This window comes from Typopeltis vanoorti, chromosome 6, assembly GCF_054136105.1.
Source record: "Typopeltis vanoorti isolate ZY-2024b chromosome 6, IOZ_Tvanoo_1.0, whole genome shotgun sequence".
Taxonomy (NCBI): domain Eukaryota; kingdom Metazoa; phylum Arthropoda; class Arachnida; order Uropygi; family Thelyphonidae; genus Typopeltis; species Typopeltis vanoorti.
This window is the reverse complement of record NC_143554.1, coordinates 101875058-101889033: the sequence shown is the minus strand read 5'-3', so window position 1 is coordinate 101889033 and position 13976 is coordinate 101875058. Positions and strand designations below refer to the sequence as shown.

The window sequence follows — 13976 nt, the reverse complement described above, 5'->3', positions numbered from 1 at the left end:
CATTAGATGAGGGAAAGGCATATACTGCCATTTTCTTAGACTTAGCGAAGGCATTTGACAGAGTTCCACATGATAAGCTGTTATTTAAGTTGCAGCACATGGGTCTGGATGTCAGATTGGTCAACTGGATTCAGGATTAACTGTCCGATAGGTATCAGAGAGTTGTGTATGATGGGGCAGTGTCAAGGAGGCAGAAGGTTACAAGTGGGATTCCACAGGGCTCAGTACTGGGACCTATATTGTTTAACCTTTATATCAATGACATTGTCATTGGATTGCAAGGGATATTCAGTTGTTTGTGGATGATGCAAAGCTGGGAAGGATTACTAGTAATAGTGCAGATGCGGCAGCCCTGCAAGAGGATTTGAATAAGCTAGATAGATGGGTAAATGAATGGGGGTGTCAGTTTAATGCAGCAAAATGTAATGTCTTGAGGTTTGGGACACATCGATGGGATGCTGCATACTCTATGGGAGGGGGTTAAACTGGAGGAAGTAGGGGAGACAAGAGATCTGGGGTTGATGATTGATAGAAACCTGAAATTTAGGGGACATATTGCAAAGATAGTGAAGGTAACACAGAGGATTGCTGCAATAATGAGAAGGACACTGACCTGCAGAGATAAAAGGGTAATCATTCCATTGTATAAGACTCTGATCAGACCACACTTGTACTGTTGTTCTCAGATTTAATCTCCAGGATTTGAAGGGGATAAATTAACTGTGGAAAAAGTACAAAGGCGGATAACAAAGATGGTTTCAGGACTGTACAATGATAGTTATGCGGATCGGCTGAAGGAATGTGGACTGCAGAGTTTGGTGGATAGAAGAAGGAGAGATGATATGATTAAGACTTTTGAACTGTTGATAGGTGGTTACAGGGTTGACACTGGGGATTTCTTTTGCTTGGTTGAACAGCGGAGAGGAGTGATGACAAGAGGCCATCCCTGGAAGTTACTAAAGGAAACTGTGAGCAAGAGGGTGAGGAATAGTTTCTTTGCATGGAGGGTGGTTGAATCATGGAATGCATTGCTTGATGGAGTGGTGTGAGCGAGAACGGTCAATGAGTTTAAGGAGTGGTATGATAGACTTTGTGTTTCTTGGGGGGGGGTACCTCCCACGATGAGTATTTTGACTCCACGGAGGCCTAAATAATAATAATAATAATAATAATAATAATAATAAATTTAGTACTTCCAGTGGATGCCGAGCTATATCGTATATTAAACGTCGCGCACATTTTTGGTGGGGAGAACTTTTGTGATATGGTTGAAAACGAAATTCGTGAATTAATTCATGGAGAAACAAATTTAAATGAGGAGGAACTGGTACAATTAATAGATGGCATTAAAGAAGGGGAAGGTTCTGTCGAAGATTCTGATTGTGATGAATCCGTTAAAGAATTCAGTTTAAAGAAATTAGCAGAAGGAAGGGATTTGTCAAGAAAGTTAGGAAGTTATTTTACGGATAATGATCCCTCTATTGAGCGATCGGAAAAATTCACGAGACAATTGGATATTTGTTTAGCCCCATATTATGAACTTAATAAAAAATTGCAGCATAGTGGTAAACAAAGTCTTATTACTGACTTCTTGATAACTAAACCAGCTGAAGTATGCAATAAGAATTAAAACAAATGATGTCTAAGAGATATCAAGTGGTGACGACCTCTGGCCACTTAAAGAACATCTACGAAATGTTATTTCTGAAGACACTGATGATGATTAAAATATGCGCTTTATTTTATTGTGTCTAAAACATTTATGCATTATGGGCAATGAAATTTATGCACAATTTGTAATTTTTATAATTTTATACTGTGTAATTGTCTCGTAGTTTATGTTTTCTTAACTTGCATGAATTATCTGAATTAAATAAAAATATTGTTTTTGTTGGATATGTCATGTCATTGTTGTTTATATAATTTTAAAAAAAAAAAAACGATTTCGGAACCTAACTACTTTTTCTATGTGATCTAAGTCTCGCATAACGCTATTTATATAACGCGGCATTTCTATTGAACCTAATATCTGCATTATACGAGGGTTACCTGTATATATATATATATAACGAGGGTTACCTATATGTGTGTGTGTGTGCATGCGTGTGTGTGTGTGTGTTTTTTTTTTTCAGTTGAAATTGAGATGGACATGGACTTACACCAATGAATTCCATGCTGAGCTTTACACAGGTCACCATTCTCCTTTGCAAATCATGCCTCTTCCTTGAGTACCACTATTGAGACTCTCTCTCTCTCCAGTTATGCCTTGCAAATAGTGGCAGTAAGGTTATTCACTGGATGACCTGGAAACCTAAAGTATTTTCATTAAGTTTTGTCCAGTATCTAGTTTCTGCACCCTCAAAAAGAAGAAATGTTGGGTCTCTCCATAATGTCTGACATTATTCTAAAATCTGCTCTCATGTTGCATGCTGGAAGAAATGAGAAAGAAAGTAACTGTGACTTTGCTCTATAATGCAGACATCATTCTTGGCCATTTCAAGCTTCAGATAAGCAGAATGGTGATATTTCAGTTGTACTAGACATCTAGGAGGTTTAGCATTTCTTCTGAGGGATGTGAGCTTTACTTCTTGTTACATTAGTTCACTCCTAAATAGTTTTCAGCAGCATGATTGGCTAATACCTTTGATATATCCAGTGCTACTAATGAGCTCACCAACTTGAAGATATAGATAGAGGATTTAGTTGCTGCAGATTGACCAGACTTCACCAGTTTTTGACATACTCCACATAATGGTGGTCAGAACATTATCCATTAGCATTTCAAACTTCTGAGGCTAGTCACTGCAATCAGCAGTCTACTTAATTATCCTCAGAAGAACGTCTTCAGTCCACTTCAGACACATAGAGGTTGACTGAATAATATTCTCTGGCAAAATGTTCGTTTAATAATTAAACAATTTCTATATTTTCTGTTCTCTCTCTCTCTCTCTTTCTCTCTCTCTCTCTCTCTCTCTCTCTCCCCTCCTCCTGCACGTTGTACCACTCTTTAGTTTGCTTGTCAAATACTTTCTTATATTCTTTTCATAACATTTCCATGTGCAGTAACACAACTCATCCATTTATCTCCTGATTTATTCTTATTACTCCAACAATGCAGTCCAGTGCTGCTTCACTCAATTATATATATATATTTATATTATATTATATAACCTGGTTATAGTACATAAGTAAGTTAGTGAAAATGATCTCCCTTTAACAAACCCATGCTGATAACCACAGAGAATACTGCTGTTACCAACTCATTTCTGTGTCCTACTTCTCACTAATCTCTCCAGTACCTTCACCACACCTCTGTATATACAGATTGGCTTATAATTTGAAGCTACAGCCTTATCACCACCTTTATGCAGTGGAACAATTTTATCCTCTTCCACTCCCTTGTAATCTGTACTGTTGCAAGACTCTTATTAAGCAGGCATGCCAATCGTACTGCCAATTCCCTGGAAAACATTCCCTTAAGATGCGTGTGGTGATACGTCATCAAATCCTATCGCCTTATTGACATCGTGTTTGTTTATTTCCTAAAATACCTTTTGTTCACTCACAATTAAGCCATCCTCTTCTATGTCCTCAACACTTAATTTCCTCATGATTCCACCCCGATCAGGATGAAACACCCTTATAAATTGATCACTGAATATCTCAACAGTGTCTGTTGCACCAGTTACCATTCTACCACTTTCATCCATCAACTTCATCTTACCATGGTCAGTCGTCCTTCTACTTGCCACATATCTAAAAAAACTCTCTAGGGTTGTTCTTTGCCTGATTTGCCAATTTCTGTTCATACTCTACTTTTGATTTCTTTACTAACTGAGTCACTCTCCTGCAGTGGTACAATTTAACCTTTGGGGGGGGGGGAGTTGAGTAGACGATTTGCGAATACACACTACGCATCGCATACGACCTATGACTGAGCATCTGCAGTGATCGCTGATTCATGAGTAGTATAGAAATAGAAGACACGACACAACATAAGTGAAAAAAATGAATTTTAATCAGGAAAAGATTTTTGGAAAATTTTCTAGTGTTTTTACCTTTTCTTTGGGGGATGCCCAGGCTACTCCCCCCCCCCCCTCTGGGTGCGCCACTACTCTCCTGGCTTGTTCTTCATACTCTTCATGTAACTGATTATTACCATTATTCATCTTGTACTTGCTGCAATTCTTTTTCCAGATTTCATGCTTAAACTCCACATTCATCCATTACATACCTACCTTATTCAGCCTTTTGGCCTTCAGAATACATTCACACATTGATGCTGTTATGTATATCTTTGTCAGTTCCCATGTTGCATTTATTTCCTTACTGCTCAACTCTTCATTCAGTGTTATAACTCCAAGCTGTCTCCTAAGCTTATCGTAATCACCAGTCTTATAATTCCACATATATCCTTTCTTAACAAAAGTCTGCATATGGCCCAACCACATTGTGCCCTTCTCTGCAGTTTATTATTATTATTATTATTATTATAATACAACCATTTCCATGGAATCAGAAGATTCATCGTTGGAGATCATTTGTTCACATACACTAGCCATCATTCATACAATACTTATCATACTTCTCCTTAAACTCATTTACTGATGACGTACCCACACCCATCTCTGACAACCCATTTCACCCATTCATCACCCTCCAAGCAAAAAATCAAATCCTAAGGCCCTTGTTAACTGCACTCTTATACAACTTCCACTGGTGATCCCTTGTTCTTTCCCTGCTTGTCATCATCATCATCAAATTCCTGACATATACCCTCAAGGGGTACACAGGATATGATAGTACTACATGAAAAATTTACATCATTACTAACTTCCTATCTATAATTTTCCTCCAAATCAGTCTGTTAAATGTCAAGACACCTATATTATCAGTTCTTATATTTCTGTCATCTAAGGCACTTTTTACTGTATCAATCCACCTATATCTTATTTATCTATATCTATTTATATTATATATTTATATATTTATATTATATATTTATATATTTATATTATATATTTATATATTTATATTTATTATAATATATATATATATATATATAAAATCCCATGATTTTTTTCCTCATGTTCAGAAGTAAGGTTATGGGCTATAACACAGTTATAATTTTAGTTAAGACAGATCCTCTAATGATGCTGCCAGATTCAGAACTGCCTTAGCTTGGGCCTTCCATCACATGTCATTTTAAGTGATTATCTCTCAGTAGATTTCTGTAACTTTTATTTTCTTCTCCCTTATGGTCTTACTATATCTCCCTTATTACTCTTTAGCTAAGAGCTGAGAGTTAAAATCTCTCATAATGATTATTACATAATTTTTGTTCATTGAATTTAATTTCAATGAGCGCAGATAGCCTTTAATGAACTCCCTCTCATAACTCTATTACTGTTTTCCTGCTGAACTCCTGTTGGTTGTAGTTTTTCTGCTATAACCATACTGTTCTCTTTATCCATCCTAAATATACAAAATCCTTTCAGTTCTATCCCTATAACTACACCCTCCTCCATCAACCAAATCTCACCTAATGCCTATAATTTTTGATTATAGGCATTAGGTGAGATATCAGTGTATGAGAATTGTAATATACCTGTAGGCATGGCCGTGAAACTAGGCTATATAGATGAACAAAATTTCCTAGACAGTTGTTGGATCATGGTATGTATTTCAATATAATTTGCATACTTTGATAAGAAATTGATGATGGATATCACCATTTAAGAATATTTTTTTTTGTCTTTCTAGAAACATGTAAGTGTGTGTGATTTGGTACAACTAGAATGCAAGCTTTGTAATGCCAAAATCAGTCGTATAGATTATTCAAAGCATGTGAATAGTATATGCCAGCAGAGATTTGTGAATTGTTACTCTTGTGGGGAGAAGATTCTGAAATATATGAAAACGGTAAGTTTTCTATGAGAGAAGGCAAAAGATTGTTGATTATGTATTATATATTATATATTATAAAAATAAAAAAAAAGTTACTAAGAATTCCTTTATTGATAAATATAATTGTAAATTGCACAATACTGACAAAATAAAAGTATTTTGTTATGTTTTTATGGCTCTCAATCGCAAAACGTTTTTGTAAACCTAGAACAGATTTGTACTGTGGGCAGACTAAGGATGTTTTTTTTTCCTACATTTTTATTATTAAGTTTAATACCCTTCAAAATTGTTAATATTCTGTGAATCAGTGAAATAAAAATGTCCACCATAATTAATAGGATGGCAGGAAAAACATTTTCTTTCATCTAAAGGATAAAGTAACAAAATAACTCACTTCATCAAAATACACATAAAAAAATGATGCATCTTCAGTCGACTGATGATTTCATTTGAAATGATGCTGCTGCATTACAAAAAACACAAAACGAATTAGTTGTTCCAGTCAGTAATTAATTTATCGTTTTCTCTCTTCATAATTATCCAAAATTGATTTTGAGCAAATCACAATCCCTAGCAGAACATGAATCAGTTATGAGTGAACTGCTAATACTCATGTTGAAACATTCATATTGAAATATGAATGTTTACTTCCTCCAGTACAGCTCCACCAATCAAGTATGCAACCTCCCATCGATGTATCCTAAACCTCAAGACCTTACATTTTGCTGCATTAAACCGATACCCCCATTCATTTTCCCATCTGTTCTAGCTTATTCAAATCTTCCTGCAGAACTACCACATCTGCACTATTACAGATAGTCCCAAAATTCACGCAAGAAGTAATTTTGATAGAAAACACAAGTTTTTAATTAAAAATTGTAATTTCTTATTGATTCATAAAGTATAGAGTATAGGGTTATGCATGGAATAGTATATCGGGTAAATGGCCTCCATGACTTTGCTGGCACATATGCACTCTTTTGTCGAAATTTTCCATGACTGTTTTTGCATAAATGTGGCTGAATTTCGTTGATACAGCGCTCAGTTTCCTCCTTCAAGGCGTGGGTGGTTGTGAGCTTGTTGGCATAAACCTTAGACTTCAAAAAACCCCAAAGAAAAAAGTCCAACGCCGTTAAGTCACATGATCTGGGCGGCCAATTCTGATCACCAAAACGGGAAATTACACGACCAGGAAATGACTCATGCAGTAATTAAATTGTTTCTCGGGCTGTATCGCATGTGGCACCGTCTTGTTGAAACCACATGTCGTCCACATCCATATCTTGCAATTTAGGTACAAAAAACTGGATTATCATGTCGCGATAGCGAGCACCATTAACTGTTATTGCCTTACCAGCCGCATTTTCGAAGAAGAATGGACACCGATGATGCCTCCAGCCCAAAATCTGCACCGAACAGTGACACGTTGTGGATGCATTTGTTTCTCAACAATCACTCGTGGATTTTCTGAACTCCAAATGCAACAATTTTGTCAATTAACGAAGCCATCAAGATGAAAATGAGCCTCATCGCTGAAGATGATTTTGTTCGAAAAATAAGCATCCACTTGTTGTTCCATAATCCATTCAACGATCTCTCTTCGCTGTGTGTGTGGTCAGTAGGTTTCAGTTCCTGAGTCAATTGAACTTTGTAAGCATAAATATGCAAATCTTTCATGAGAATATGCTGTAGAGAGCTTCTCGAAATGCCCAATTCAAGACCACGGTGCCGAATTGATGCTCCTGGATTCTCAGCAACACTCTCACGAACTGCCTCGATGTTTTCTGTTGAACGACTTGTTGAAGGATGGCCAGAGTGTATAAGATCACTAATTGATCCAGTTTCCTTGAATTTTTTAATTAATATTTTCACAGTTGATAAAGTTAAATCACTATTCCGACCATGTTTTGTACGAAAATTGCGAACTGTAGCTGCGAAACCTTCATTATTTTTAAAATATTGCTCAACAATGAAAATGTGTTGTTCTTTGTGTAGCACTCCATTTTTAATGACCCTGAACTGTCAGGTGTCACAGTCTTTTTTTTCTCTTTGGCAACACTTTACTGCAGAAATGGCGCTAAATTTAAATCTTGCATGAATTTTGGGACACCTTATATTTATAACCCATCCCAGCTTCATATCATCCGGAAATGACTGAATATCCCCCTGCAATCCACTGAAAATGTCATTGATATAAAGGTTAAACATATAGGTCCCAGTACTGAGCCCTGTGGAACCCCACTTGTAACCCTCTGCCTCCTTGAAACTGCCCCACCATACACAACTCCCTATCGGACAGCCAATCCTGAATCCAGTTGACCAACCTGACATCCAAACTAATGTGCTGCAACTTAAATATCAGCTTATCATGTGGAACCCTGTCAAATGCCTTCACTAAATCCAAGAAAATGCAGTATATACCTTTCCCTCATCTACTGCTCTTATAACTTTATTATAAAAGGCTAGCATATTATTAAAACAAGGGCTTATCCCCCTTCACAAATCCGTGTTGACTCTCACAGATAACATTACTCTCTTCTGCCCAGTGTTGTATTCAGTCCCTAACTAATTTCTCCAAGATCTTAACTACTCATGACACACAAACTGGCCTATAATTAGACACTTCCAGTGTGCTACCTCCCTTAGGCAGTGGCACTATCTTACCTTCCTTCCATTCCCTGGGCACCATTCTCATATCCAGACTTTCATTGAAAACCAGGTCAAAGGAGCTGTCAGTTCTTTAGCACATTCTCTCAAAACTCCCATCCAGTCCCATAGTTTTACTGACATCCAGAGTACTCAGTATTTGAAACACGCTCTCTCCTCCTGCACCTCTAATCCTCCAACCTGCCCTATCCCTCTTGTATTAAAATTTACTCCTACAGGATGAAATACACCAATAAAGTGTTCATTTAACAATTCCACTATTCCCATTTTTATCCCATAATGTCATTCTTCCACAATCATTTCTCCTCTTACTGACCATGTAGCTAAAAAATTCCCTAGGATTTTCTTTGGATCTTAGGGCCAATCTCCTCTCATATTCCAGTTTCGCTTTCCTTACCACACTAGTCACTCTTCTGGCCTGTGTCTTATATTCTTCATGCATCTTCTCTTCACCTGTCTCCTTATATCTCTTCCACAGCCTCTTTTTCACACGCAGTTCCTGTTTAATATTGTTTGTCATCCACTTTACACCAAATTGTGTCCTCTTCTTCACTTGTGGAATACAGCTTACTATTGCTGCTAACAAATATTCCTTCACAATTTGCCCAATCACAAATGATATCCCGCCCTTCCAATTCCTCCCCTCCATGAAACTTCCCCAAGTTGATGTCTAAGACTGTTATAATCTCCTGCCTTATAATTCCACATATGTTCCCATCTCTTTGATATTCCTACATGTCAATTCATCTTCCAAGTCAGAAGCACATAGTAACTCTCTCCAACTGGTGGTAAAGATGTCATCTCAGTTATTATCATCTCTTCTGATGCTATGACTAAATCCAAAACTCTTGAACCTCTTGTTCCCTCTGTTACGTGTTGCCTAAGACATATGTCCCTCAAGAATTCTAGAAATTCCATTCCCTTATTGTTACATACACATCACGCATCTTCCTCTCCCCAATTTATACTGTTGTAGTTAAAATCTCCCATAATAATCATTCTTCTTGCACTTGCCAAGCTCACCTGTCTAAACATCTCCTGGTCCCCACCTTTTGTGCTCCTTGGCTTGTAGCAACACCCTACTAAATATCCCGTCTTGCCTATCTCTACCTCACACCACATGCTTTCAAAATCATTAACGTCACTGCCTTCCAAAGCCTCCATTCTTAGAGGACATAAGTCGTCACCTATGGTGGAGCGCTACTCCACCACCACACTTTCCTTTCCTATCCTGCCGAAAAATGCTGTACTCTGCTACTTCTATTCCTGTCATTATGTTCTTCTGTCAACCACGTCTCAGTGATCCCAATAATCTTTGGCCAGGCTGATGCTATCAGCGCCACCAATTCCTCTCCTTTATTCTGGATACTCGTGGCATTAGTATAAAGCATAAAAATGCCACTATTTCTATACCCAGCATTATCCCCCCCCCCTTCTAGACTCCACTTGGCTCAGCGTTACCTGATGCAATAACTAAATTAAGCATTACAACCTGACATTTTGCTAGCTGAAGCTAGCTAGTATTATCAAAAACATTTTTAAGATACAGATTCAATGGTGACTAAAATTACAATGGCTTGCACACTCATGGAAAGTGATAGTGGCACTCTCTACAGCGATGTTTTGTGGTTATTGCTGACAGGCAATGTGCCAAAATGTATGCAGAATTATGGCATCGTTTCTGTTAATATCAACACATGGACTGCTGCATTTTATTTACCATGTATTACATTAAGCAAATGAATCTACATGCAGGAATATAGCTATTATTATTAAGACATCTCTCATGGAAACTCGTGTTTTTCATCCCACAAAACAAGCAAATCCCATCTGTTTCAATTTACTTACCAGCTTATAGTGTGGCAGTCTATCAAAAGCTTTTGCAAAATCCAAGTATATGCATCTCCCCTATCCAAGGTATTTGTCACCTGGTTATAGTACATAAGTAAGTTAGTGAAAATGATCTCCCTTTAACAAACCCATGCTGATAACCACAGAGAATACTGCTGTTACCAACTCATTTCTGTGTCCTACTTCTCACTAATCTCTCCAGTACCTTCACCACACCTCTGTATATACAGATTGGCTTATAATTTGAAGCTACAGCCTTATCACCACCTTTATGCAGTGGAACAATTTTATCCTCTTCCACTCCCTTGTAATCTGTACTGTTGCAAGACTCTTATTAAGCAGGCATGCCAATCGTACTGCCAATTCCCTGGAACATTCCCTTAAGATGCGTGTGGTGATACGTCATCAAATCCTATCGCCTTATTGACATCGTGTTTGTTTATTTCCTAAAATACCTTTTGTTCACTCACAATTAAGCCATCCTCTTCTATGTCCTCAACACTTAATTTCCTCATGATTCCACCCCGATCAGGATGAAACACCCTTATAAATTGATCACTGAATATCTCAACAGTGTCTGTTGCACCAGTTACCATTCTACCACTTTCATCCATCAACTTCATCTTACCATGGTCAGTCGTCCTTCTACTTGCCACATATCTAAAAAAACTCTCTAGGGTTGTTCTTTGCCTGATTTGCCAATTTCTGTTCATACTCTACTTTTGATTTCTTTACTAACTGAGTCACTCTCCTGCAGTGGTACAATTTAACCTTTGGGGGGGGGGGAGTTGAGTAGACGATTTGCGAATACACACTACGCATCGCATACGACCTATGACTGAGCATCTGCAGTGATCGCTGATTCATGAGTAGTATAGAAATAGAAGACACGACACAACATAAGTGAAAAAAATGAATTTTAATCAGGAAAAGATTTTTGGAAAATTTTCTAGTGTTTTTACCTTTTCTTTGGGGGATGCCCAGGCTACTCCCCCCCCCCCCCTCTGGGTGCGCCACTACTCTCCTGGCTTGTTCTTCATACTCTTCATGTAACTGATTATTACCATTATTCATCTTGTACTTGCTGCAATTCTTTTTCCAGATTTCATGCTTAAACTCCACATTCATCCATTACATACCTACCTTATTCAGCCTTTTGGCCTTCAGAATACATTCACACATTGATGCTGTTATGTATATCTTTGTCAGTTCCCATGTTGCATTTATTTCCTTACTGCTCAACTCTTCATTCAGTGTTATAACTCCAAGCTGTCTCCTAAGCTTATCGTAATCACCAGTCTTATAATTCCACATATATCCTTTCTTAACAAAAGTCTGCATATGGCCCAACCACATTGTGCCCTTCTCTGCAGTTTATTATTATTATTATTATTATTATAATACAACCATTTCCATGGAATCAGAAGATTCATCGTTGGAGATCATTTGTTCACATACACTAGCCATCATTCATACAATACTTATCATACTTCTCCTTAAACTCATTTACTGATGACGTACCCACACCCATCTCTGACAACCCATTTCACCCATTCATCACCCTCCAAGCAAAAAATCAAATCCTAAGGCCCTTGTTAACTGCACTCTTATACAACTTCCACTGGTGATCCCTTGTTCTTTCCCTGCTTGTCATCATCATCATCAAATTCCTGACATATACCCTCAAGGGGTACACAGGATATGATAGTACTACATGAAAAATTTACATCATTACTAACTTCCTATCTATAATTTTCCTCCAAATCAGTCTGTTAAATGTCAAGACACCTATATTATCAGTTCTTATATTTCTGTCATCTAAGGCACTTTTTACTGTATCAATCCACCTATATCTTGGTCTTCCTCTGGGTCTTTTTCTTGCCAAAATGGCAGAGAACACTTGCTTTGCTAATCTTTCCTCGCTGATTCTGTTTAAGTGACCATACCACCCGAGATTAGCTCTGCTAATCTCGGGTGGTATGGTCACTTAAACAGAATCCTGGATGCAGGTCACATTCCTGGATGCTGACAATGCCAAATTCTTTCCCAATATCCTCATTTTTAATATGATATTGCCATTGATGTCATCTGTTAATACCTCTAATCTTTCTCAGGACTCTCATATCTGAGGTCCCTAGTCTTTGGTCAAGTGTTTTACTTCTGACCCGGCTCTCAGATCCATAAGTTAAAACTGGTTTGAACACTGTCTTGTATACAGCTAATTTAGTGTTCTGACTAATTTCTCTCTTATTCCATATGAATTTATTCAATTGACTTCCTACCATACCAGCTCTTTGTTGATTCTGTTGTTTCCATATTTGATTTACCATCTTCACTAAAAATCGTGCCTAAGTAGCTGAAATATTTTACTTGTTCAACAGGTTCTCCATTCACAACACAGTTGATATTTTCAACGATTCTACCTATTTTCATCATCTTTGTCTTTTTTATTGCTGACCTTCATTCCATATCTATTACAACAGTTATTCAATTTAGTCAGGGAAACTTGCAAACTTGTAGCGGACTTATTTAGAAGTATAACATCGTCTGCATAAAGCAAAGAGCGTACATTAACATCTCCAATTCTGATATCATGTTTAATACCACTTTCCTTCATAATGTGATCCATGTAGATAATGAATAACAGAGGGGGGATAATGTACATCCTTGTCTCACACCAGATTTAACATTAAACCATCTTCCTGTACTTCCTTCAATTCTAACTGCTGACTTACAACTCAAATAAAGACTAAGTATTGCTTGATATAATGCCCCATTGACACCATATAACTGTAGCGTGTTTAATAGCTCTCTTGGCACCTTGTCATATGCCTTTTCCAGATCGACAAAACTTAAATACAGATCTTTGTTATATTCCCATGCTTTCTCAAATATTTGTCGTAAAGTGAAGATCTGATCCTGACAGCCACTATTTGGCCTGAATCCAGCTTGTTCTTCACCAAGCTTTTCTTCCACAATTCATCTCAAGCTTTTCTCAAGTATACTGGCATAAATCTTACCAGGAACACTCAGTAGGGAAATACCTCTGTAATTCTCACATTCAGTTTTATTTCCCTTTTTATATATGGGTACTATGAGAGCTCTACTCCAATATCATCGGGGATTCGCCACAATTCACCACAACTTCACCACATGCCTCTCTGGCTTAATCAATCAGGGTTTTCTTGAAGGCTTGCCACTAATTCTCCAAGGTTTGGTTCCTGTTCTCAAACTCTTTCACTTTTTTTTTCAATAATATTTGTGTAGTTTAGTCTACAGTTCACATCTGAGAGCTGCTCAAGTTTTATTCGCTTTAAAACTTTCTTACATGTTCTTCTTTTCAATATGAAATTCAATTTTATCCTGCTCAAGACTAAATAGTGATCACTTCCAATTTCAAATCCTGTGTACACTCTGGTGTCCTGCACCAGAGAGAAAACATCACTATCAACAATAATAGTCAATGAGACTTTTCTTATTCCTTGCCACTTCTCTCCATCTGAATTTGTGCACAATTTTATGTTTCAACATGGTGTTAGTAATAACCATTC

At 37.4% G+C, this 13976-nt stretch overlaps 1 protein-coding gene across 1 annotated transcript in view; it reads left to right on the top strand.

The window, feature by feature from the left end:
- The window catches only part of LOC150105763 (uncharacterized), a 167830-nt gene that overhangs the window by 126054 nt on the left and 27800 nt on the right, over positions 1-13976 (top strand). The window contains exon 6 of the mRNA XM_090394549.1: positions 5764-5922. Within this exon, the coding sequence (XP_090250675.1) occupies positions 5764-5922 (159 nt within the window). The remainder of the gene's footprint in view (positions 1-5763; positions 5923-13976) is intronic.